Source organism: Bombina bombina, chromosome 7, assembly GCF_027579735.1.
Source record: "Bombina bombina isolate aBomBom1 chromosome 7, aBomBom1.pri, whole genome shotgun sequence".
Taxonomy (NCBI): Eukaryota; Metazoa; Chordata; class Amphibia; order Anura; family Bombinatoridae; genus Bombina; species Bombina bombina.
The window spans coordinates 578,864,789-578,891,448 of record NC_069505.1 but is presented as its reverse complement, the minus strand read 5'-3'; the positions used below and the strand labels follow the sequence as shown (position 1 = coordinate 578,891,448).

The following is a 26,660-nucleotide window of genomic DNA, read 5'->3' as shown; positions in this document are numbered from 1 at the left end:
TATGTATATATATATATATCGATTTAAAAATAAATAAAACATTTTCTTCTATGTGAAGAACATTGGAATGTAAAATATTCATTACTATCTTCGGGTTAGCGTAGATTGTCTAATGCGGTGTCGGGTTAGCATGCAAGCAATATGTATTTTTTCAGGTTGTGCACTAAGCAGTTTTTAGGGGTTAAAAGTTGGCGGGTGTGGGATGTTAGAAAAAAAAGGGCACTGAAAAGTTCCTTTACATAAAGCTCTTTGGGAACTGTGTGTTCCCTGTAAATATATATTTATATGCTTATATATATATATATATATATATATATATATATATATATGTGTGTTAATATGTGTATATACATATATATATATATATATGTGTGTTAATATGTGTATATACATATATATATATATATATATATATGTGTGTGTTAATATGTGTATATACATATATATATATATATATATATATATATATATATGTGTGTGTTAATATGTGTATATACACATATTAACACATAAATATATATGTATATATTCATAAACATAAATATTAAAATTTTCTGCCCATCAATGCGCGACTAATTGGAGCCTATAGCGCACAGCTTCCGTGCAATGCGAAAGCAAGGTCGCTTTAGCATTGCACCTAACTTATAATACCACGCACATTAGTGTACTCTCGTATTGCTGAAGTGATATTTTGCGCTCAAATTGTAATCATACCTTAGTATGCACATATAAGAATTTATTTTACTTTCCTTTAAACAATAATTATATAACTTACACAAGCACCGTACACTTAATGAGTGCTGGAAATAATATCTTGCACAATTTTCTACTCATGTAACAAGATTTGAAACTGACTTCATGATCATCCCTTGGACTGTTTACAAAACAGTAGGAAATGGCTCGAAAACTAAGTTCTGTCTCATCAAGTTCAGAAAACTCCAGACGCAAAAAGAGTCCCATCATGCTCCTCACAAACTCCTCCTCTTGAGTTTCATATAAGTAGGTTAGTTCATCAACGGGATTAAAAAATATCTTTCTTTTACAATAACTTTTGGTTATCCAGTCGGCTAAGGCAGATTTGGTTCCTTTTGACATTTTACAGCCAAATATTCTTTCAATTTCTTTAGTTTGTTCTTTGCCAGAAAGACCGTACATGAAACGTATAGTCAATGTGAGAGTAGATAACTTCTTATTTTTCTCAATCAACTCAAACACCTCTTTATAAGATAAGGGATTCCCTGAGTGGTCATTGGTTTCTGTATCTTCAAGCAGTACGTAATATAAAGCTGCAAAAAACTCTTGTATACTCAAGTGTATGAAACTGTAGCAGGTGTGACATTCAACGTCTCTTTGAAAAACATTTTCGTTGAGGAAGAGAGCTTCTATTTCTGATCCAGTCAACCCATGGTTGGAAATGTCTTCTTCTTCAAATAGAATTGTTTTATTACAAACTCCGTACTTGGCTAGAGCACACAGCTTCTTCACTCTGCTTAACAAAGACTGGTTGAATTCTCTGCCGTGATATTTTATTAAACTTTTTAAATAAAGAGTGTAAATGGAAGTGGTGGTTTTAGAATTAGCCAGTTGAGCATCTTTTTGGATTTGCAATTTCAGAACGGTACATACAATCCAACAGGTAATTGGTACACAACACATTGTGAATAAAATATCATTTTCTATCACTGTATCAAGTGCCATCTCCGCCTGTTCCTTTTTTTCAAAGAAATTATAAAAATAATCTTTGCGGTCATTTTCTGTGAAGCCCAGAACTTCAACATAACGATCAAAATGGACACATTCATTAAGTCTCTCCAATGCGTATGGCCTTGTGGTAACTATAATGGTGGCTTCCTCAAGAACATGTTTCCTTAATATACTGTTTAATAGGATTTCTACTGAAGTTTCTTGAAAAGGATCGCTACAAATTCCAGTATCTTTGTCAAGTATCCATTTAAATTCATCAAAACCATCAATTATTAACAATATTTTTTTAGAATTCTCCAAAATGGACTTTAAATTCTCAGAACATTTAATATTACAAAACTTGGATATTAAACTAACCATACTGATTTCCCCGGTTATACCATTAATTTCTCTACAGCTAATGGAAAATGCAAACATAAATATGTCCTGATACAGAGTTCCAGAAGCCCAGTTGAGCATGATCTTTTGGACGGTCATGGTTTTTCCGATTCCAGCAGGTCCCTGTAGAATCACATTTATTGGGGTTTCTTTAGAATCAAACAAAGTCTCAATAGAAGTTTTAGAATATTCATCGGAAGCTCTTTCATCCATTAGTTTTAAATGTTTTTTGCCCGTGCTTGTTAGCTCATGCGTCCTTTCTTCTTCATTGCGATACTTCGTAATCATTAGGAGGCTGGTGTACCTTTTAGCGAGATTAACAGTCTCCCCTAAACGTGCATTATGGTCTTGAATTCTTTTATATTTTGTTATTATGAATTCCATGTATTTCTTTTTACAATCTGTGTGATAAAAAGAAAATATTATATACTAACAGAAAGCCATAGTTACACTAAGTTCTGAAAAATATATATTTAACCAACATTTAGCAAACTCTTTTGAAAAGAAATAAATAAATATATAAATAAATCGACCTTTACACTACATTACTTATCCCTAGTGTCAGGGAACTATATTTCCCATATCCTTGCATCTTTTCATGGCTGCTCTTAAAGGGACACTCAGGTTAAATTACATTTTCATGATTCAGATACAGCATGTAATTTTAAACAACTTTCCAATTTACTTCCAATAAAAAAAATGTGCACAGTCTTTTATATTTACAATTTTTGAGTCACCAGATCCTACTGATCATGTGCAAGAATTCACAGACTATACGTATATGCAGTTGTGATTGGCTGATTGCTATCACATGGTACAAGGGGAGTGGAAATTTACATAACTTTGAAATTTGTTATAAAGAAAATCTACTACTCATTTGAAGTTCAGACTAAGTGCTATTGCATCGTATTGTTATCTTGCATTTTTTGATTATGCAAATCTAATGTGTTGACTGGTCCTTTAAAGCACCAGTAAATACAGTAGATTTGCATAATAAACAAACACATGATAAAAAGGCAATGCAATAGCACGTAGTCTGAACTTCAAATAAGTAGTAGATTTATTTATGACAAATTTCAGTTACGTCTATTTCCACTCCCCCTCTATCATATGACAGCTATCAGCCAATCACAAATGCATACACATACCATGTGACAGCCATCAGCCAATCACAAATGCATACACGTTTATTCTTGCAAATGCTCAGTAGGAGCTAATGACTCAAAAAGTGTAAATATAAAAAGACTGTGCACATTTTGTTAATGGAAGTAAATTGGAAAGTTCTTTAAAATTGCTGCTCTATCCGAATCATAAAAGTTTAATTTTGACTTCAGTGTCCCTTTTAAATTTAGATCTGTCAATCCCAAATATTGAGAACTGACCAATGTATCTGGGATTCAGAAGCAATCTAGAATAATGGGAAACAAAATGTTTTGGAGCAGGGGAATAGTTATATAATGGTATGTATGTCGATTATTAAATAAAAAGCAAAAAAAAAAAGCTGGAAGCCAGAATCGGGGCTCGGAGAAATGTATTGAGCCTTGATATAGGCTACAAGTGAGATCCCAGTAGGATGGTATGAATAGTAAAAAAAAGTAGAATTATTGCTTTTTTAACAAAATATTTACCAAACAACTTAAACTGATAATATCAATAGAACCTGTGTTAACTAAGAATAAAAAAAAGTATTTTTAAAAACTAGGAGCATTTAGGGCCAGATTACAAGTGGAATGCTATTTAACGCTCCCCCCGTTAACTCCGCTAGGAGTAAGCTTTTTGCGCACGTCGGATAGCGCACGTACCACAAGTTGAAAGTAAAATGGTTTTGCTCACTCACTAACCCGATGCTTGCAAAAAGCTGAAATTATCGCTCGTTCTTTAACGTATACCCCCATAGAAGTCAATAGAGCAAAAAAAGTGGGGAAAAAACCTAACACGTTACTCACGCGCAAATCCGATCGCATATTCTCAAGTGTGCTAACCCGACATGAAAATATTAAGATTTCACATTCCAAAGACATTTGCAGCCTTTTTTTTCTCTACACCTGAGACCCCATATCTTCCAGCCCCTTTAATACAATTTTTTTTTAAATAATTTTTATCAGACAGTGTTATTATGAGTGTAACTGTACTTTTTAATGTATTCTTTATGTGTTTTGTGATACTTTTTGGTTTTGCAATAGTTAACCAGAGCTCTGAGGACACACTATTCTAACGCGCGTTAACTTTAACTGCGCTCAAGCATTCACGTTTACTTTCAGCTTGTAATACGAGCGCTAAATCCGACGCATGCAAACACCCATAATAAACCACTTTTCGCTTGCTAGTAACTGTCAGCGCGCCACTCGTAATCTGACCACGAATATTTTACTAAAGATACACACGCTTTACTGCATCAAGATTTCACATGTTTCTATGAATATTTTACAAAACATTTTTACATACCTTCCAAGTTTTTAGAATGGTTCAATTTGTTTGCGCCTGCGGAAAATAAGTACAGATTATATTACAGGTGAATGTCTAAATACTAAACTAATTTAAACAGAAAAGCAGAGTGGAGAGTCCCTGATTCAAAGAATCAGGCAGTAAACAAAACACACATGAAAAGAGAGGAATTTGCTTTATCCTTAAAAAAGGAAATAATTTAAAGCACTATATGGCAGCACTATTTCCTGTCATGTAGTACTAATATTATACATTAGCAAGAGCACTAGATGGCAGCACCATTTCCTGTCATGTAGTGCTAATGTTATACATTAGCAAGAGCACTAGATGGCAGCACTATTTCCTGTCATGTAGCACTAATGTTATACATTAGCAAGAGTACTAGATGGCAGCACTATTTCCTGTCATGTAGTACTAATGTTATACATTAGCAAGAGCACTAGATGGCAGCACTATTTCCTGTCATGTAGTGCTAATGTTATACATTAGCAAGAGCACTAGATGGCAGCACTATTTCCTGTCATGTAGTAATAATGTTATACATTAGAAAGAGCACTAGATGGCAGCACTATTTCCTGTCATATTGTATTATAGTTATACATTAGCAAGAGCACTAGATGGCAGCACTATTTCCTGTCATGTAGTACTAATGTAAAACATTAGCAAGAGCACTAGACGGCAGCACTATTTCCTGTCATGTAGTACTAATGTTATACATTAGCAAGAGTACTAGATGGCAGCACTATTTCCTGTCATGTAGTACTAATGTTATACATTAGCAAGAGCACTAGATGGCAGCACTATTTCCTGTCATGTAGTGCTAATGTTATACATTAGCAAGAGCACTAGAGGGCAGCACTATTTCCTGTCATGTAGTACTAATGTTATACATTAGCAAGAGCACTAGAGGGCAGCACTATTTCCTGTCATGTAGTACTAATGTTATACATTAGCAAGAGCACTAGATGGCAGCACTATTTCCTGTCATGTAGTGCTAATGTTATACATTAGCAAGAGCACTAGATGGCAGCACTATTTCCTGTCATGTAGTACTAATGTTATACATTAGCAAGAGCACTAGATGGCAGCACTATTTCCTGTCATGTAGTACTAATGTTATACATTAGCAAGAGCACTAGATGACAGCACTATTTCCTGTCATGTAGTACTAATGTTATACATTAGCAAGAGCACTAGATGGCATCACTATTTCCTGTCATGTAGTACTAATGTTATACATTAGCAAGAGCACTAGATAGAAGCACTATTTCCTGTCATGTAGTACTAATGTTATACATTAGCAAGAGCACTAGATGACAGCACTATTTCCTGTCATGTAGTACTAATGTTATACATTAGCAAGAGCTCTAGATGGCAGCACTATTTCCTGTCATGTAGTACTAATGTTATACATTTGCAAGAGCACTAGATGGCAGCACTGTTTCCTGTCACGTAGTACTAATGTTATTCATTAGCAAGAGCACTAGATGGCAGCACAGTTTCCTGTCACGTAGTACTAATGTTATTCATTAGCAAGAGCACTAGATGGCAGCACTGTTTCCTGTCATGTAGTACTAATGTTATACATTAGCAAGAGCACTAGATGGCACCACTATTTCCTGTCATGTAGTGCTAATGTTATACATTAGCAAGAGCACTAGATGCAGCACTATTTCCTGTCATGTAGTACTAATGTTATACATTAGCAAGAGCACTAGATGGCAGCACTATTTCCTGTCATGTAGTACTAATGTTATACATTAGCAAGAGCACTAGATGGCAGCACTATTTCCTGCCATGTAGTACTAATGTTATACATTAGCAAGAGCACTAGATGACAGCACTATTTCTTGTCATGTAGTACTAATGTTATACATTAGCAAGAGCACTAGATGGCAGCACTATTTCCTGTCATGTAGTACTAATTTTATACATTAGCAAGAGCACTAGATGGCAGCACTATTTCCTGTCATGTAGTACTAATGTTATACATTAGCAAGAGCACTAGATGGCATCACTATTTCCTGTCATGTAGTACTAATGTTATACATTAGCAAGAGCACTATTTCCTGTCATGTAGTACTAATGTTATACATTAGCAAGAGCACTAGAGGGCAGCACTATTACCTGTCATGTAGTACTAATATTATACATTAGCAAGAGCACTAGAGGGCAGCACTATTTCCTGTCATGTAGTACTAATGTTATACATTAGCAAGAGCACTAGATGGCAGCACTATTTCCTGTCATGTAGTACTAATGTTATACATTAGCAAGAGCACTAGAGGGCAGCACTATTTCCTGTCATGTAGTACTAATGTTATACATTAGCAAGAGCACTAGATGACAGCACTATTTCTTGTCATGTAGTACTAATGTTATACATTAGCAAGAGCACTAGATGGCAGCACTATTTCCTGTCATGTAGTACTAATGTTATACATTAGCAAGAGCACTAGATGGCAGCACTATTTCCTGTCATGTAGTACTAATGTTATACATTAGCAAGAGCACTAGATGGCAGCACTATTTCCTGTCATGTAGTACTAATGTTATACATTAGCAAGAGCACTAGATGGCAGCACTATTTCCTGTCATGTAGTACTAATGTTATACATTTGCAAGAGTACTAGATGGCAGCACTGTTTCCTGTCATGTAGTACTAATGTTATACATTAGCAAGAGCACTAGATGGCAGCACTGTTTCCTGTCATGTAGTACTAATATTATACATTAGCAAGAGCACTAGATGGCAGCACTGTTTCCTGTCATGTAGTATTAATGTTATACATTAGCAAGAGCACTAGATGGCAGCACTATTTCCTGTCATGTAGTACTAATGTTATACATTAGCAAGAGCACTAGATGGCAGCACTATTTCCTGTCATGTAGTACTAATGTTATACATTAGCAAGAGCACTAGAGGGCAGCACTATTACCTGTCATGTAGTACTAATATTATACATTAGCAAGAGCAATAGAGGGCAGCACTATTTCCTGTCATGTAGTACTAATGTTATACATTAGCAAGAGCACTAGATGGCAGCACTATTTCCTGTCATGCAGTACTAATGTTATACATTAGCAAGAGCACTAGAGGGCAGCACTATTTCCTGTCATGTAGTACTAATGTTATACATTAGCAAGAGCACTAGATGGCAGCACTAATTCCTGTCATGTAGTGCTAATGTTAAACATTAGCAAGAGCACTAGATGGCAGCACTATTTCCTGTCATGTAGTGCTAATGTTATACATTAGCAAGAGCACTAGATGGCAGCACTATTTCCTGTCATGTAGTGCTAATGTTATACATTAGCAAGAGCACTATATGGCAGCACTATTTCCTGTCATGTAGTGCTAATGTTATACATTAGCAAGAGCACTAGATGGCAGCACTATTTCCTGTCATGTAGTGGTAATGTTATACATTAGCAAGAGCACTAGATGGCAGCACTATTTCCTGTCATGTAGTGCTAATGTTATACATTAGCAACAGCACAAGAGGATATCACTATTTCCTGTCATGTAGTACTAATGTTATACATTAGCAAGAGCACTAGATGGCAGCACTATTTCCTGTCATGTAGTGCACTATTTCCTGTCATGTAGTACTAATGTTATACTTTAGCAAGAGCACTAGATGGCAGCACTATTTCTTGTCATGTAGTACTAATGTTATACATTAGCAAGAGCACTAGATGGCAGCACTATTTACTGTCATGTAGTACTAATGTTATACATTAGCAAGAGCACTAGATAGCAGCACTATTTCCTATCATGTAGTACTAATGTTATACATTAGCAAGATCACTAGATGGCAGCACTATTTCCTGTCATGTAGTGCTAATGTTATACATTAGCATGAGCACTAGATGGCAGCACTATTCCCTGTCATTTAGTGCTAATGTTATACATTAGCAAGAGCACTAGAGGGCAGCACTATTTCCTGTCATGTAGTACTAATGTTATACATTAGCAAGAGCACTAGATGGCAGCACTAGTTCCTGTCATGTAGTACTAATGTTATACATTAGCAAGAGCACTAGAGGGCAGCACTATTTCCTGTCATGTAGTACTAATGTTATACATTAGCAAAAGCACTAGATGGCAGCACTAGTTCCTGTCATGTAGTACTAATGTTATACATTAGCAAGAGCACTAGATGGCAGCACTAGTTCCTGTCATGTAGTACTAATGTTATACATTAGCAAGAGCACTAGAGGGCAGCACTATTTCCTGTCATGTAGTACTAATGTTATACATTAGCAAAAGCACTAGATGGCAGCACTAGTTCCTGTCATGTAGTACTAATGTTATACATTAGCAAGAGCATTAGATCAGTGGTTCTCAACCTAAGTGACCTCAAGGCCCGGTAAGTTTTAGCCGGACCGGTCCAGGGCCCGGTAAGCATCGGGAGTGGGTTGCAGTAGGTTTGGAAGAAATATATATATATATATATATATATATACACAGTCTCTTTCTCTCCTCTCCTCTATCTCTCTCTTCCCCCCTCTCTCTTTCTCTCTCCTCCCCTCTCTTTCTCTCTCTCCTCTCTCTCTCTCCTCCCCTCTCTCTTTCTCTCTCTCCTCCCCTCTCTTTTTCTCTCTCTCCTCCCCTCTCTCTTTCTCTCTCCCGCCCGCCACTACATGCTCACAGTGCGCAAACTGACATGCGCAGTGGCACTCTGACAGGCCCGTCCAAAATTTAGGAGATGTGTAAAGGCGGGCCTGTCAGAGCGAGTGTCTGGAGGCAATGTCGGGTCGTGGCCCACCAGCAGGGCCGTCGCGGCCCGGTAGTGGGCCGCGGCCCGGCTGTTGAGAAACACTGCACTAGATGGCAGCACTATTCCTGTCATGTAGTACTAATGTTATACATTAGCAAGAGCACTAGAGGGCAGCACTATTTCCTGTCATGTAGTACAAATGTTATACATTAGCAAGAGCACTACATGGCAGCACTATTTCCTGTCATGTAGTACTAATGTTATACATTAGCAAGAGCACTAGATGGCAGCACTATTTCCTGTCATGTAGTACTAATGTTATACATTAGCAAGATCACTAGATGGCAGCACTATTTCCTGTCATGTAGTACTAATGTTATACATTAGCAAGAGCACTAGAGGGCAGCACTATTTCTTGTCATGTAGTACTAATGTTATACATTAGCAAGAGCACAAGGTGGCAGCACTATTTCCTGTCATGTAGTACTAATGTTATACATTAGCAAGAGCACTAGATGGCAGCACTATTTATTGTCATGTAGTACTAATGTTATACATTAGCAAGAGCACTAGAGGGCAGCACTATTTCCTGTCATGTAGTACAAATGTTATACATTAGCAAGAGCACTATATGGCAGCACTATTTCCTGTCATGTAGTACTAATGTTATAAATTAGCAAGAGCACTACATGGCAGCACTATTTCCTGTCATGTAGTACTAATGTTATACATTAGCAAGAGCACTAGATGGCAGCACTATTTATTGTCATGTAGTACTAATGTTATACATTAGCAAGAGCACTAGATGGCAGCACTATTTCCTGTCATGTAGTACTAATATTATACATTAGCAAGAGCACTAGATGGCAGCACTATTTCCTGTCATGTAGTACTAATGTTATACATTAGCAAGAGCACTAGATGGCAGCACTATTTATTGTCATGTAGTACTAAGGTTATACATTAGCAAGAGCACTAGATGGCAGCACTATTTATTGTCATGTAGTACTAATGTTATACATTAGCAAGAGTACTAGATGGCAACACTATTTCCTGTCATGTAGTACTAATGTTATACATTAGCAAGAGCACTAGATGGCAGCACTATTTCCTGTCATGTAGTACTAATGTTATACATTAGCAAGAGCACTAGATGGCAGCACTATTTCCTGTCATGTAGTACTATTGTTATACATTAGCAAGAGCACTAGATGGCAGCACTATTTCCTGTCATGTAGTACTATTGTTATACATTAGCAAGAGCACTAGATGGCAGCACTATTTCCTGTCATGTAGTACTAATGATATACATTAACAAGAGCACTAGATGGCAGCACTATTTCCCATCATGTAGTACTAATGTTACACATTAGCAAGAGCACTAGATGGCAGCACTATTTATTGTCATGTAGTACTAATGTTATACATTATTAAGAGTACTAGAGGGCAGCACTATTTCCTGTAATGTAGTGCCCCAGGCATGTGCGCGCTACCTATCTAGATATCTCAAAGAATAACATGAGAATGAAGCAAATTTGACAACAGAATTAAATTAGGAACTTTTTTGAAATTGCATTGTCTATCTGAGTCATGAAAGAAATATTTTCATTTTCATGCCCCTTTAATAATGAAAAAATGGGGGGCGGGGGGGAATTCACACTTTTCTTTATAATTTTCTTTATAACCATTTCTTTAGTGAAGCAAAAGAAAAATACCTCTAAATAGATTGATTGTGTTGTCCTGATTTTAGAAATACCCCATGTCTAGGTTTCCAAGTAATTTCTAGGAGATCTAGGCCAAATACTACAAAAATAGAATTATTGGTTTAATGCTAACGTTTGCTAGGTTTGGACTGAAGCTAAATAGCGGCCACCCAATTCAAAACTGCTACACAAAAGTAGATATTTGTAGAATTTAGACACCCCAGGGTATTTACCCAGAGATATTTTCACATTATATATTTAAATAGACAGTTTACACAAAAATGTTCTCCCCTTTCATTTGACCCCAATAACCCATTTTACAGGCTGGACTGTATTGAATTGTTTACAAGTAGCTCATTTACTTTTATTTCAGCATTTGAAATAGCAAATTTAGTCTGTGGTTTCCCCACCTATACTGAATGTTTCTAGACTTAAGTCCAGGCTATTGATAGGCAATGTAAATACAGCCAGCAGATATTACTCCCCTGGTGGGGTGTAGACTAGATAACTAATAAAATTATAATTTTCCAGTGTAGAAGTATTTTGCTTTGGTTTACAAACAGATATAAGATAAGGAAGCAAGTGTGTGTACAAAAAGTGATAACATAATGAGATCTCATTTTACCTGCAAGCTCAACCCATTGTGGTTTCAAAGCACAAAACCAGCTATTTCATATACACAAATAAACCAAAAAATTCAATTTTTCCTACATTCTATACTCTGCAGCTGTTATAAAAAGTAATTGAAAAAAAATACTGTACATTAAGGGAATAATAATTTTACAGTGTACTGTCTCATTCTTTCTCCAAGGGCAGAAAATAATACATAGGAATAAAAAAAAAATATATAAAACTTTATTAAAATAAATGTAATACTTTTTTCACATACATGTTAACAGGGGAAAAAAAGTGGGGGACCAAGACAAGCTATTGTTAAAAAAACAATGACTTTTCTTTTTTGACATGTGATCACATGACCATGGGGCACTATTGGACTGCCTCGCTCCTGAGACGTCCAGTGATTGAGAAAAATAGAGAGACGCACTCACTGAGACAGAACAATAGTTAGAAAAACTTCTGTGCTTATCCACAAGGCCAGTGCCACTCAGGGTGCAGTCTCTTTTTGCACACTATGCCTTTTCACAGAGAAAAAAATACCCCGTAGCATATCAGTCTGATCCTGCCCAATGACAGTCCAGCACCAAAATACCAGGCAATTCTTCTCTAAACAAGACAAACAACAAACCCCAGATGTACATTTCATCCTCTCTTAGTCCTTGTCAATGAGGTGCAGTTGCATATCTCTAGGGCATGTGTGCAAGGAGTCCAACGTCTGGTTTCCCCCTTTTACCCTTAGGGAGACCTAAGAGCAATTTACATAAAATCAAGAAAATAGAGAGACACACTCACTGAGACAGAACAATAGCTAGAAAAACTTCTGTGCTTGTCCACAAGGCCAGTGCCACTCAGGGTGCAGTCTCTTTTTGCACACTATCGCCTGGATTTGGAGTTCTGCGTTAGCTGTCAAAACCAGCGTTAGGGGGTTCTAATGCTGGTTTTGGCTGCCCGCTGGTATTTAGAGTCAGTCAGGAAAGGGTCTAACGCTCACTTTCCAGCCGCGACTTTTCCATACCGCAGATCCCCCTACGCCATTTGCGTATCCTATCTTTTCAATGGGATCTTTCTAACGCCGGTATTTAGAGTCTTGGCTGAAGTGAGCATTAGAAATCTAACGACAAAACTCCAGCCGCAGAGAAAAGCCAGGAGTTAAGAGCTTACTGGGCTAACGCCGGTTCATAAAGCTCTTAACTACTGTGCTCTAAAGTACACTAACACCCATAAACTACCTATGTACCCCTAAACTGAGGCCCCCCCACATCGCCGCCACTCTATTAAATTGTTTTAACCCCTAATCTGCTGACCGCACACCGCCGCAAACTACATTATCCCTATGTACCCCTAATCTGCTGCCCCTAACATCGCCGACCCCTACATAATATTTATTAACCCCTAATCTGCCCCCCCCAACGTCGCCGCTACCTACCTACAATTATTAACCCCTAATCTGCCGACCGGACCTCACCGCTACTATAATAAATATATTAACCCCTAATCCGCCTCAAAAACCCTATAATAAATAGTATTAACCCCTAATCTGCCCTCCCTAACATCGCCGACACCTAACTTCAAGTATTAACCCCTAATCTGCTGACCGGACCTCGCCGCTACTCTAATAACTGTATTAACCCCTAAAGCTAAGTCTAACCCTAACACTAACACCCCCCTAAGTTAAATATAATTTTATTCTAACAAAATAAATTAAATCTTATTAAATAAATTATTCCTATTTAAAGCTAAATACTTACCTGTATAATAAACCCTAATATAGCTACAATATAAATAATAATTATATTGTAGCTATTTTAGGATTTATATTTATTTTACAGGCAAGTTTGTATTTATTTTAACCAGGTACAATAGCTATTAAATAGTTAATAACTAATTAATAGCTACCTAGTTAAAATAAATAAAAAATTACCTGTAAAATAAATCCTAACCTAAGTTACAATTAAACCTAACACTACACTATCAATAAATTAATTAACTAAACTATCTACAATTATCTACAATTAAATACAAATAAATACAATAACTAAAGTACAAAAAATAAAAAAATAATTTACAAACATTATAAAAATATTACAACAGTTTAAGCTTATTACACCTACTCTAAGCCCCCTATCCTATTCTAAAATAAAAATTGTAAAGCTCTTTTACCTTACCAGCCCTTAAAAGGCCCTTAAAAGGGCCTTTTGCGGGGCATGCCCCAAAGAATTCTACTCTTTTGCCTGTAAAAAAAAAACATACAATACCCCCCCCAACATTACAACCCACCACCCACATACCCCTTATCTAACCCAAACCCCCCTTAAATAAACCTAACACTAAGCCCCTGAAGATCTTCCTACCTTATCTTCACCATGCCGGGTATCACCGATCCGTCCAGAAGAGGCTCCGAAGTGTTCATCCTATCCGGGCGATGTCTTCATCCAAGCTGGGGCTGAAGAGGTCCATCATCGGGCTGAAGAGGTCCATCATCCGGCTGAAGTCTTCATCCAAGCGGGGGCTGAAGAGGTCCATTATCCGGCTGAAGTCTTCTATCAAGCGACATCTTCAGTCTTCTTTCTTCCGGCTCCATCTTCATCCCGCCGACGCGGAACATCCTTCTTCACCGACGAATTCCCGACGAATGAAGGTTCCTTTAAGGGACGTCATCCAAGATGGCGTCCCTCGAATTCCGATTGGCTGATAGGATTCTATCAGCCAATTGGAATTAGGGTAGGAAAATTCTGATTGGCTGATGGAATCAGCCAATCAGATTCAAGTTCAATCCAATTGGCTGATCCAATCAGCCAATCAGATTGAGCTCGCATTCTATTGGCTGTTCCGATCAGCCAATAGAATGCGAGCTCAATCTGATTGGCTGATCCAATCAGCCAATCGGATTGAACTTGAATCTGATTGGCTGATTCAATCAGCCAATCAGAATTTTCCTACCTTAATTCCGATTGGCTGATAGAATCCTATCAGCCAATCAGAATTCGAGGGACGCCATCTTGGATGACGTCCCTTAAAGGAACCGTCATTCGTCGGGAAGTCGTCGGCCAGGATGGATGTTCCGCATCGGCGGGATGAAGATGGAGCCGGAAGAAAGAAGATTGAAGATGCCGCTTGATAGAAGACTTCAGCCGGATGATGGACCTCTTCAGCCCCCCACTTGGATGAAGACTTCAGCCGGATGATGGACCTCTTCAGCCCGATGATGGACCTCTTCAGCTCCCGCTTGGATGAAGACATCGCCCGGATAGGATGAAGACTTCGGAGCCTCTTCTGAACGGATCGGTGATACCCGGCGTGGTGAAGATAAGGTAGGAAGATCTTCAGGGGCTTAGTGTTAGGTTTATTTAAGGGGGGTTTGGGTTAGATTAGGGGTATGTGGGTGGTGGGTTGTAATGTTGGGGGGGAGTATTGTATGTTTTTTTTTACAGGCAAAAGAGCAGAATTCTTTGGGGCATGCCCCGCAAAAGGCCCTTTTAAGGGCTGGTAAGGTAAAAGAGCTTTTCAATTTTTATTTTAGAATAGGGTAGGGCATTTTTTTATTTTGGGGGGCTGTGTTATTTTATTAGGGTGCTTAGAGTAAGTGTAATTAGCTTAAAACTGTTGTAATATTTTTATAATGTTTGTAAATTATTTTTTTATTTTTTGTAACTTAGTTCTTTTTTTTATTTTTTGTACTTTAGTTATTGTATTTATTTGTATTTAATTGTAGATAATTGTAGATAGTTTAGTTAATTAATTTATTGATAGTGTAGTGTTAGGTTTAATTGTAATTTAGGTTAGGATTTATTTTACAGGTAATTTTTTTATTTATTTTAACTAGGTAGCTATTAATTAGTTATTAACTATTTAATAGCTATTGTACCTGGTTAAAACAAATACAAAGTTGCCTGTATAATAAATATAAATCCTAAAATAGCTACAATATAATTATTATTTATATTGTAGCTATATTAGGGTTTATAGTACAGGTAAGTATTTAGCTTTAAATAGGAATAATTTATTTAATAAGATTTCATTTATTTCGTTAGAATAAAATTATATTTCATTTAGGGGGGTGTTAGTGTTAGGGTTAGACTTAGCTTTAGGGGTTAATACAGTTATTAGAGTAGTGGCGAGGTCCGGTCGGCAGATTAGGGGTTAATACTTGAAGTTAGGTGTCGGCGATGTTAGGGAGGGCAGATTAGGGGTTAATACTATGTATTATAGGGTTTTTGAGGCGGGAGTGAGGCGGATTAGGGGTTAATACATTTATTATAGTAGCGGTGAGGTCCGGTCGGCAGATTAGGGGTTAATAATTGTAGGTAGGTAGCGGCAACGTTGGGGGGGCAGATTAGGGGTTAATAAATATAATATAGGGGTCGGCGGTGTTAGGGGCAGCAGATTAGGGGTACATAGTTATAATGTAGGTTGCGGCGGTGTACGGAGCGGCAGATTAGGGGTTAATAATAAAATGCAGGGGTCAGCGATAGCAGGGGCAGCAGATTAGGGGTTAATAAGTGTAAGGTTTGGGGTGTTTAGACTCGGGGTACATGTTAGAGTGTTAGGTGCAGACTTAGGAAGTGTTTCCCCATAGGAAACAATGGGGCTGCGTTAGGAGCTGAACGCTGCTTTTTTGCATGTGTTAGGTTTTTTTTCAGCTCAAACTACCCCATTGTTTCCTATGGGGAAATCATGCACGAGCACGTTTTTGAAGATGGCCGCGTCCGTAAGCACCGCTGGTATTTAGAGTTGCAGTGGCGGTAAATTATGCTATACGCTCCTTTTTGGAGCCTAACGCAGCCCTTCTGTGAACTCTAAATACCAGCGTTGTTTAAAAGGTGCAGGGAAAAAAAAGCACGCGTAGCTAACGCACCCCTTTGGCCGCAGAACTCTAAATCTAGCCGTATGCCTTTTCACAGAGAAAAAATATCCTGTAGCATCCAGTAGAGACATCCAGTGATTGCCCAGTGAGCCTGATACCAGCATGTATTGCAGCATGTAAGTATCCACTTAGTATACAATAACTGTGACTGGCTGTCACAGTGATTGTATAATCAGTAACAGTAATTTTTGTCAGTAACTGTGCTGTTGCTGGATAGCCTTACACGCAGGCATCCAGCAACAGCATGAGAGATACACTGATTGCAGCGAGCCAATGAAGCAGATATACCGGGAGAGAGCTCTCTGCTTTCTGTCAATGAGAGGTAGGCTTGTGATTGACTCTTCTGGTCTTCAAATCAGAATCGCATATAAGCTTGGGACCTAGGGATGGCTAAGGGAGTAAATTAAATAAACACTTGGCTGTAAATTATATAATTAGAATTTGCTTTGCTCCCTTATCTTGAGACTTATATGTACTACGTAGTGCAATATTTAAAAAGCAGTATAATGTATTAATGTTTATTGTCCTCTAACTTTATGAGTAAATAAGATATATGAAATTATATCAATAAGAAGAGATTGTTATATTCATAACTTACATATGTCCTTCTTGACTTTATCTGCACATCCCTCAAGACCAATATGTTGTAAGACTTGAATTACAACATTTAGAGCATCTTCTCCGTAGACATCTATGACAGTATTTTTCGTATTTATGATATCTAAACTGAGCAAACGTCCACGAGGAATTGGAGGTTTATCGCAAAAGTGGAAATCCGATAACTTGTCGTTAAATCTCTTGAAATCATTTGATGATAGATTACTCAAATGGTAATACAAAATGTCATCCAATGTCTTCATCATGCTACCTGTAACAAACAATACAGTAAAGGCATACGTTTATAAAATTGAGGTCAGTATCGTCAGAAATTCATCTTAAAGAAAAAATAACAACAAAGAACTTTAGCATTTTGAGATACATCCTCTTGGGTAAAAAAAAAGGTTTTACTGGGAATTAGCAGAGCCAAAATGCATTTTATATTTTAGTTTAAAGGGAGACTGAACCTATTTTTTTCCTTTCATGATTCAGATAGAGCATGACATTTTAAACAACTTTATAATTTACTCCTATTATCAAATTTTCTTTGCTCTCTTGCTATCTTTATTTTAAAAGCAGGAATGTAAATCTTAGCAGCCAGCCCATTTTTGGTTCAGCAACATGGATAGCGCTTGCTTATTGGAGGCTGACATTAAAGGGACATAATACTCATATGCTAAATCACTTGAAACTGATGCAGTATAACTGTAAAAAGCTGACAGGAAAATATCACCTGAGCATCTCTATGTAAAAAAGGAAGATATTTTACCTCACAATCTCCTCAGCTCACCAGAGTAAGTTCTGTGTAAAAAGTTATACTCAGCTGCTCCCAGCTGCAGGTAAAAAAATTAAAAAAATGAAGAAATGAACAGCAGCCAATCAGCATCAGCAGTGCTGAGGTCATGAACTCTTACTGTGATCTAATGAGATTTGACTTAACTCTCATGAGATTTCATAGTAAGCTTCCTTTACCTGATTGGTGAAATAATATGAGAGTGCACGATGCTAGTCCCTTCAGATGTCCCGGGACAGACACACTAAAATGCTGCTTAGAAATCCTTTACAATGGGAGGTGGCTACTGAGGAACTTTTGAGGTAAAATATCTTTCTTTTTTACATAGAGATGTTCAGGTGATATTTTCTAGTCAGCTTTTTACAGCTATGCTGCATCACTTTCAAGTGTTTAAACATTTGGGTATTATGGCCCTTTAACTCACCAATAAGCAAGCATAACCCAGGTTCTCAACCAAAAATGGGCTGGCTCCTATGCATCACATTCCTGCTTTTTAAATAAAGATAGCAAGAGAACGAAGAAAAATTGATAATAGGAGTAAATTAGAACGTTGCTTAAAATTGCATGCTCTATATGAATCATGAAAGAAAAAAATTTGGGTTTAGTGTCCCTTTAAGTGCGGAATTTAAGCATAAACAATTATCAAGGGAAGATAGCAGGGACGTATGATTAGGAGTCGGCAGCTATTTTGCAAGAATCTTATCCATTTACAAGAGCACTAGATGGCAGCACAATTTCCTGTCATGTCATACTAATGTTATACATTAGCAAGAGCACTAGATGGCAGCACTATTACCTGTCATGCAGTACTAATGTTATACATTAGCAAGAGCACTAGATGGCAGCACTATTTCCTGTCATGTAGTACTAATGTTATACATTAGCAAGATCACTAGATAGCAGCACTATTTCCTGTCATGTAGTACTAATGTTATACATTAGTAAGAGCACTAGATGGCAGCACTATTTCCTGTCATGTAGTACTAATGTTATACATTAGCAAGAGCACTAGATGGCAGCACTATTTCTTGTCATGTAGTACTAATGTTATACATTAGCAAGAGCACTAGATGGCAGCACTATTTCCTGTCATGTAGTACTAATGTTATACATTAGCAAGAGCACTAGATGGCAGCACTATTTCCTGTCATGTAGTACTAATGTTATACATTAGCAAGAGCACTAGATGGCAGCACTATTTCCTGTCATGTAGTACTAATGTTATACATTAGCAAGATCACTAGATGGCAGCACTATTTCCTGTCATGTAATACTAATGTTATACATTAGCAAGAGCACTAGATGGCAGCACTATTTCCTGTCATGTAGTACTAATGTTATACATTAGCAAGAGCACTAGATGGCAGCACTATTTACTGTCATGTAGTACTAATGTTATACATTAGCAAGAGCACTAGATGGCAGCACTATTTCCTGTCATGTAGTGCTAATGTTATACATTAGCAAGAGCACTAGATGCCAGCACTATTTCCTGTCATGTAGTACTAATGTTATACAATAGCAAGAGCACTAGATGGCAGCACTATTTCCTGTCATGTAGTACTAATATTATACATTAGCAAGAGCACTAGATGGCAGCACTATTTCCTGTCATGTAGTGCTAATGTTATACATTAGCAAGAGCACTAGATGGCAGCACTATTTCCTGTCAGGTAGTACTAATGTTATACATTAGCAAGAGCACTAGATGGCAGCACTATTTCCTGTAATGTAGTACTAATGTTATATATTAGCAAGAGCACTAGATGGCAGCACTATTTCCTGTCATGTAGTACTAATGTTATACATTAGCAAGAGCACTAGAGGGCAGCACTATTTCCTGTTATGTAGTACTAATGTTATATATTAACAAGAGCACTAGATGGCAGCACTATTACCTGTCATGTAGTACTAATGTTATACATTAGCAAGAGCACTAGGGGCCAGCACTATTTCCTGTCATGTAGTACTAATATTATACATTAGCAAGAGCACTAGATGGCAGTACTATTTCCTGTCATGTAGTACTGTTATACATTAGCAAGAGCACTATATGGCAGCACTATTTCCTGTCATGTAGTACTAATGTTATACATTAGCAAGAGCACTAGATGGCAGCACTATTTCCTGTTATGTAGTACTAATGTTATATATTAACAAGAGCACTAGATGGCAGCACTATTACCTGTCATGTAGTACTAATGTTATATATTAACAAGAGCACTAGATGGCAGCACTATTTCCTGTCATGTAGTACTAATGTTATACATTAGCAAGAGCACTAGAGGGCAGCACTATTTCCTGCCATGTAGTACTAATGTTATACATTAGCAAGAGCACTAGATGGCAGCACTATTTCCTGACATGTAGTACTAATGTTATACATTAGCAAGAGCACTAGAGGGCAGCACTATTTCCTGTCATGTAGTGCTAATGTTATACATTAGCAAGAGCACTAGATGGCAGCACTATTTCCTGTCATGTAGTACTAATGTTATACATTAGCAAGAGCACTAGAGGGCAGCACTATTTCCTGTCATGTAGTGCTAATGTTATACATTAGCAAGAGCACTAGAGGGCAGCACTATTTCCTGTCATGTAGTGCTAATGTTATACATTAGAAAGAGCACTAGAGGGCAGCACTATTTCTTGTCATGTAGTACTAATGTTATACATTAGCAAGATCACTAGATGGCAGCACTATTTCCTGTCATGTAGTACTAATGTTATACATTAGCAAGAGCACTAGGAGCCAGCACTATTTCCTGTCATGTAGTACTAATATTATACATTAGCAAGAGCACTAGATGGCAGCACTATTTCCTGTCATGTAGTACTAATGTTATACATTAGCAAGAGCACTATATGGCAGCACTATTTCCTGTCATGTAGTACTAATGTTATACATTAGCAAGAGCACTAGATGGCAGCACTATTTCCTGTCATGTAGTACTAATGTTATACATTAGCAAGAGCACTAGATGGCAGCACTATTTCCTGTCATGTAGTTCTAATGTTATACATTAGCAAGAGCACTAGATGGCAGCACTATTTCCTGTCATGTAGTGCTAATGTTATACATTAGCAAGATCACTAGATGGCAGCACTATTTCCTGTCATGTAGTACTAATGTTATACATTAGCAAGAGCACTAGAGGGCAGCACTATTTCCTGTCATGTAGTGCTAATGTTATACATTAGCAAGAGCACTAGATGGCAGCACTATTTCCTGTCATTTAGTACTAATGTTATACATTAGCAAGAGCACTAGAGGGCAGCACTATTTCCTGTCATGTAGTACTGTTATACAGTAGCAAGAGCACTAGATGGCAGCACTATTTCCTGGCATGTAGTGCTAATGTTATACATTAGCAAGAGCACTAGACGGCAGCACTATTTCCTGTCATGTAGTACTAATGTTATATATTAGCAAGAGCACTAGATGGCAGCACTATTTCCTGTCATGTAGTACTAATGTTATACATTAGCAAAAGCACTAGATGGCAGCACTATTTCCTGCCATGTAGTCCTATAGACACCTACCTAGGCATCTCTTCAACAAATAATTACATGGGAACAAAGCAAATTTGATACTAGAAGTCAATTGGAAACTTTTTTAAATCAGAAAATATTTTTTGGGCGTTTCATATCCCTTTAACGCCTAGGTATTTGTGATGCTGGCCCAGTAAACTGTGTCCCTGAAAAATACGCTGGTCATGTTTTTTGGAAGCAGAGCCGCACCACTCCTCTTTGTGCAGCGTCCATAACAGGCACTGCAGCACTTCACCAGATAGTGCTAGATTACAAGTGGAGCTTGAATTTACTGAGCGCCCATATATGTGCAAATCCGCCTGTTTACGGGCATGCGATAAATAACCAGCCATTACAAGTGACTGGTTATTGCTAACGCGAGCTTTTGGTAGCAATTAGTGCTCAGAAAATTAACCATAGATCACATATCTGGTTCATTTTTAAAAAGTGCCCTAATTGGCCCAAAATTAAAGAGTATTTTTGTTTTTTATTTAAAGGGACAGTAAAGTAAAAAAAAATATTTCATGATTTAAATAGGGTATGTAATTTTAAACAACTTTCCAATTTACTTTTATTACCAATTTTGCTTTGTTCTCTTGGTATTCTTAGTTGAAAGCTAAATCTAGGAGGTTCATGTGCTAATTTCTTAGACCTTGAAGACTGCCTCTAATCGGAAAGCATTTTGACAGTTTTTCACCACTAGAGGGCGTTAGTTCATGTGTTTCACATAGATAACATTGAGCTCCGACACGTGAAGGTCCTAAGAGCAAGCACTGATTGGCTAAAAATGCATGTCTGTCAAAAGAACTGAAATAAGGGGGCAGTTTGCAGAGGCTTAGATACAAGGTAATCACAGAGGTAAAAAGTATATTAATATAACTGTGTTGGTTATGCAAAATTGGGGAATGGGTAATAAAGGGATTATCTACCTTTTTAAACAACAACAATTTTGGTGTTTACTGTCCCTTTAAAAATAAAAAGTAGCATTTAAAAAATAAAAATAAATTAATAACTGCACAAAGCAGTTTTTAGGGGTTAAATCTGGTGGGTGTGGGGTGTTAGAAAAAAACTGCACTGAAAAGTGCCTTTACATTGCAGTCTATGTGTGTTCACCGTAAATATATATGTATATAATCATATACATGTATATTTACTCTTTGCAGCCCATCGCTGTGCAACTTACCCTCTTCGCTGTGTCTCACGGCATGAGAACGAGGCTCCCATTGGAGCCAATGGAAGTGCGCTCTCGTGAGCGCAAAGCTTCCGTGACCTTGTGTTCGCATTGCACCTAACTTGTAATACCAGCGCAGATTTGCGTGCGCTGGTATTACTGAGTGGAGCGCAAATATTGCGTTCATAAAAGCGATATTTTGTGTCCAGTCATACTACCATAAGAGAAGTGTACTGTGCTCTGCTGACACAGGCCCTTACAGGTGATAATCAGAAATCATTATAGCAGTTCTAGGCAAAAGGACTTTGCAGTGGGATTTAACTCCCTTGTTTGCAAAGGTGTGTTGAAAGAGTTAAAACATTGCTACAGGGATGTCTGGGCAATCAATGAGTTAAAGAGACAAAAAAACATGTTAGGATTGTAATATAAAAAGTTTAATTAAGTGTAATAAAACAACTTTGTATTCTACTTTTATTATTCATTTTGCCCCCTTTTCCTGTAATTTAAAGGGACAGTCAAGTCCAAAAAAAACTTTCAGGATTTAAATAGGGAATGTAATTTTAAACAACTTTCCAATTTTCTTTTATCACCAATTTAGCTTTGTTTTCTTGTTATTCTTAGTTGAAAGCTAAACCTAGGAGGTTCATATGCTAATTTCTTAGACCTTGAAGACTGCCTCTAATCTGAATGCATTTTGACCACTAGAGGGCATTAGTTCATGTGTTTCATATAGATAACATTGAGCTCATGCACGTGACGTTACCCTGGGGTAAGCACTGATTGGCTAAAATGCAAGTCTGTCAAAAGAACTGAAATAAGGGAGCAGTCTGCAGAGGCTTAGATACAAGGTAATAGAAATTTGTATTGTTTAAAAAGATAGATAATCCGCTTTATTAGCTATTCTCTAGCTTTGCACAACCAACACGGTTATATTAATACACTCTTTACCTCTGTGATTACCTTGTATCTAAGCCTCTGCAGACTGCCCCCTTATCTCAGTTCTTTTAACAAACAGGCATTTAAGCCAATCAGTGCTGACTCATAAATAACATTCACGGAAGTGAGAACAATGTTATCTATATGGCACACATGAATTAGAAGTATCTAAGATAAGATTAGAGGTGGCATCTAATGGCTTAGAAAATAGCAAACGAGCCAGCCTACCTAAGTTTATTCTTCAACAATGTACACTAGAAGAACAAAGCAAATTTGTTGACAAAAGTAAATTGAATAGTTGAAAAAAAACTTGCACATACTATAAATTATGAATTGAACTGTTCCTTTATATAGAGATATTTAACACAGACAGTTACTATATCATGTAGTGATGTGCAGTTCATGAACGAATCGTTCATTTGAACTGGTTCTTTTTACTGAACTGTATGAATCAGTTCACCAGACTGAACTGATTCGTTTGTAACAGTTCAGTTCCTGAGTCAGCTCAGTCAGACAGGCAGCATGTAATATGATCCTAGAGTGAGGTCTCTGTTATAACTCTGGTTCTGCTATGAATCACTGAGACCTCACTCTAGGATCATATTACATGCTGTTGAATCAGTGTACTGCATCAGTGTACTGTTAACTCAGTGATTCATTAGCAACTGTGTTATAACTCTGGTTCTGCTATAAATCACTGAGACCTCACTCTAGGATCATATTACATGCTGTTGAATCAGTGTACTGCATCAGTGTACTGTGTACCGTTAACTCAGTGATTCATTAGCAACTGTGTTATAACTCTGCTTCTGCTATGAATCACTCAGTTAACAGTACACAGTACACTGATTCAGTACACTGATTCAACAGCACAGCAACTAACAGCTCTGTGATACACACATTTAATTACTGTGGAATACATTGGCACAATACAATAATAAAAATAAAAAAAATACCTTGAGTGTAAATGGGTAACTGCCCGATCCCACCCCCCCCCCCCCAGGTTTTTAAATTCTAACTAGCATTAAATTGTAATGTCTAGATTATTGTAATTATTTGTGTTTTAAATTGATTACACTTTATATATAATTTTCAGGGGAAAATTATTAAGTAGATATGTGTTTTGAGGTGATATATATATATATATATATATATATATAACTGACAACAGGGATTATTTGGTCCACATTCATTGATTGTGACTGAACCTAGGGTTGTTGTGTGTTTATTATTTTATTTTATGTAAAAAATGCAGACAAGGGCTTCAGGATCGGGGGTTTGGTCTGAAGCAACAAGCAGCAGAGAGCAGTACAGACACAGTGACTCATTCTAAATGATTCAGAATCGCTGCGTCTGTACTGAATCTGCGATTCTTCTGCTCTGCCCCTCAAGCGCATCATGTGATCAGTAGGTGAACTGGTTCAGTTAATCGAACTGTCCGAAATGAACCGATTCATCAGGATGAACCGAACTTCACATCACTAATATCATGCAATATTTTACAACAGGCATAATTAGATTAACCATATATTTCCATTCTCTAAATTTGTATTACCAATTAGAAGAAATTATATGTATGTAACGCTGGCACTAGGTATTTCTCTGTCCTTATGTATCTTGCAGTTCCCCCAATTTATTTATTTTTGCCATCTTGATAACTTATATGAACCATATAATATATTGAGGATACTCAAATTCCAAATCCTTATCTTTGGCCAAATAGATCTTAAAGACTCTGTTAAATACAACTTTATTACACGCAAAGCACCTATGGGACTTTGTATTTACATATGCAAATCTATGTAAAGTTGTGCAAATTATTTCAGTACTTTAGTCACTTAAGTAAATTAAAGAGTGCGCAGATAGTTTTATTTTCAGGTTGTAAGTATTTTGTTTCTTACTGTTGTGAGGGGATTGCAATAAAGTAACCAGTATTTAAAGACAGAAAAAATCAATTGATAGTGGTTATAGTAAATATTCAATTATTGGGATTTGTTAGGCATAGTTATGGTGTGTATGACTGCTAAGTGTTTAAAATACAAGTGTATTGATCACAGGCTGTTACCAGTGGCGGTTTGTGGGTTATTCAAATGGGGGTTCACAATACATGAACTGGAGCTAAATACCACTTAGCAAGTATTTTATAATTGGTATCAACTATAGAAGTGGAGATAGAGCAATACAGCAGTATTCATATTATCTGTATAGGTGGTGGCTTTAAAAGGCAAAACAGCTACTTCAAATGACAAAATAAAGGTAAAGGAGCTAACTCCAGTGAGTAAAATGGATCATTAAAAAAGGTGGGTGTAGCTGGAGCCAGTTGGAGGTGATGAATATGTGGATCGGAGTAATCAACACCTGGTCAGACCAGAACCTACCTTGACTACACTTTACTGACATCACTGAGGGGAGAGAGAGAGAGGGAGGGGAGAGAGAGGAGAGAGGGAGGGGAGAGAGAGAGGGAGTGGAGAGGGAGGGAGAGGGAGGGAGAGGGGAGATGGAGGGAGAGGGGAGGGAAGGGAGAGGGAGGGAGGGGAGAGAGGGAGGGGAGAGAGAGAGTGAGGGGAAAGAGAGGGAGGGGAGAAAGAGAGTGAGGGAGGGGAGAGAGGGAGGGAGTGGAGAGGGAGTAAGAGGGGAGAGGGAGGGAGACGAGGGGAGATGGAGGGAGAGGGGAGGGGAGGGAAGGGAGAGGGAGGGGGAGAGAGAGGAAGGGGGAGAAGGAGAGAGAGGGAGGAAGGAGAGAAATGGAGGATGGGGAAGGAGAGAGAGGGAGGGAGGGGAAGGAGAGAGAGGGAGGGAGGGGAAGAGGGAGAGAGAGGAGAGGGAGAGAGAGGGAGGAGGGAGAGAGAGGGGGAAAGAGGGGGGGAGGGAGAGAGAGAGAGGGGGAGAGGGAGGAAGGGGGAGAGGGGAGAGAGAGGGAGTGGGGAGAGAGAGGGAAGGGGGAGAGAGGGAGGGGGGAGAGAGGGAGTGAGGGGGAGGGGAGAGAGAGAGGGGGGAGAGGGAGAGAGACGGAGGGGGGGATAGAGAGGGAGGGGGAGAGAGAGGGAGGAGGGAGAGAGAGGGAGGAGGGAGAGAGAGGGAGGGGGGGAGAGAGGGGGAGAGAGAGGGAGAGGGGGAGAGGGAGGGAGGGGGAGAGAGAGAGATAAAGAAAGCTGGAGACAGAGAGACAGAGGGGGGAGACAGAGGACAGAGCACC

General features: G+C 38.0%; 1 protein-coding gene across 2 annotated transcripts in view; it reads right to left on the bottom strand.

Annotated features, from left to right (window-relative positions):
• NLRP12 (NLR family pyrin domain containing 12) overlaps positions 1–26,660 on the bottom strand; it is a 183,120-nt gene that overhangs the window by 94,774 nt on the left and 61,686 nt on the right. For both annotated transcript variants that reach the window (XM_053722015.1, XM_053722017.1), the window contains exons 2-4: positions 17,035–17,304; positions 4,528–4,563; positions 776–2,483 (exon numbers count right to left, since the gene is read on the bottom strand). In XM_053722015.1, coding sequence (XP_053577990.1) covers positions 776–2,483; positions 4,528–4,563; positions 17,035–17,299 — 2,009 coding nt within the window. In that variant the 5' untranslated portion in view covers positions 17,300–17,304. The remainder of the gene's footprint in view (positions 1–775; positions 2,484–4,527; positions 4,564–17,034; positions 17,305–26,660) is intronic.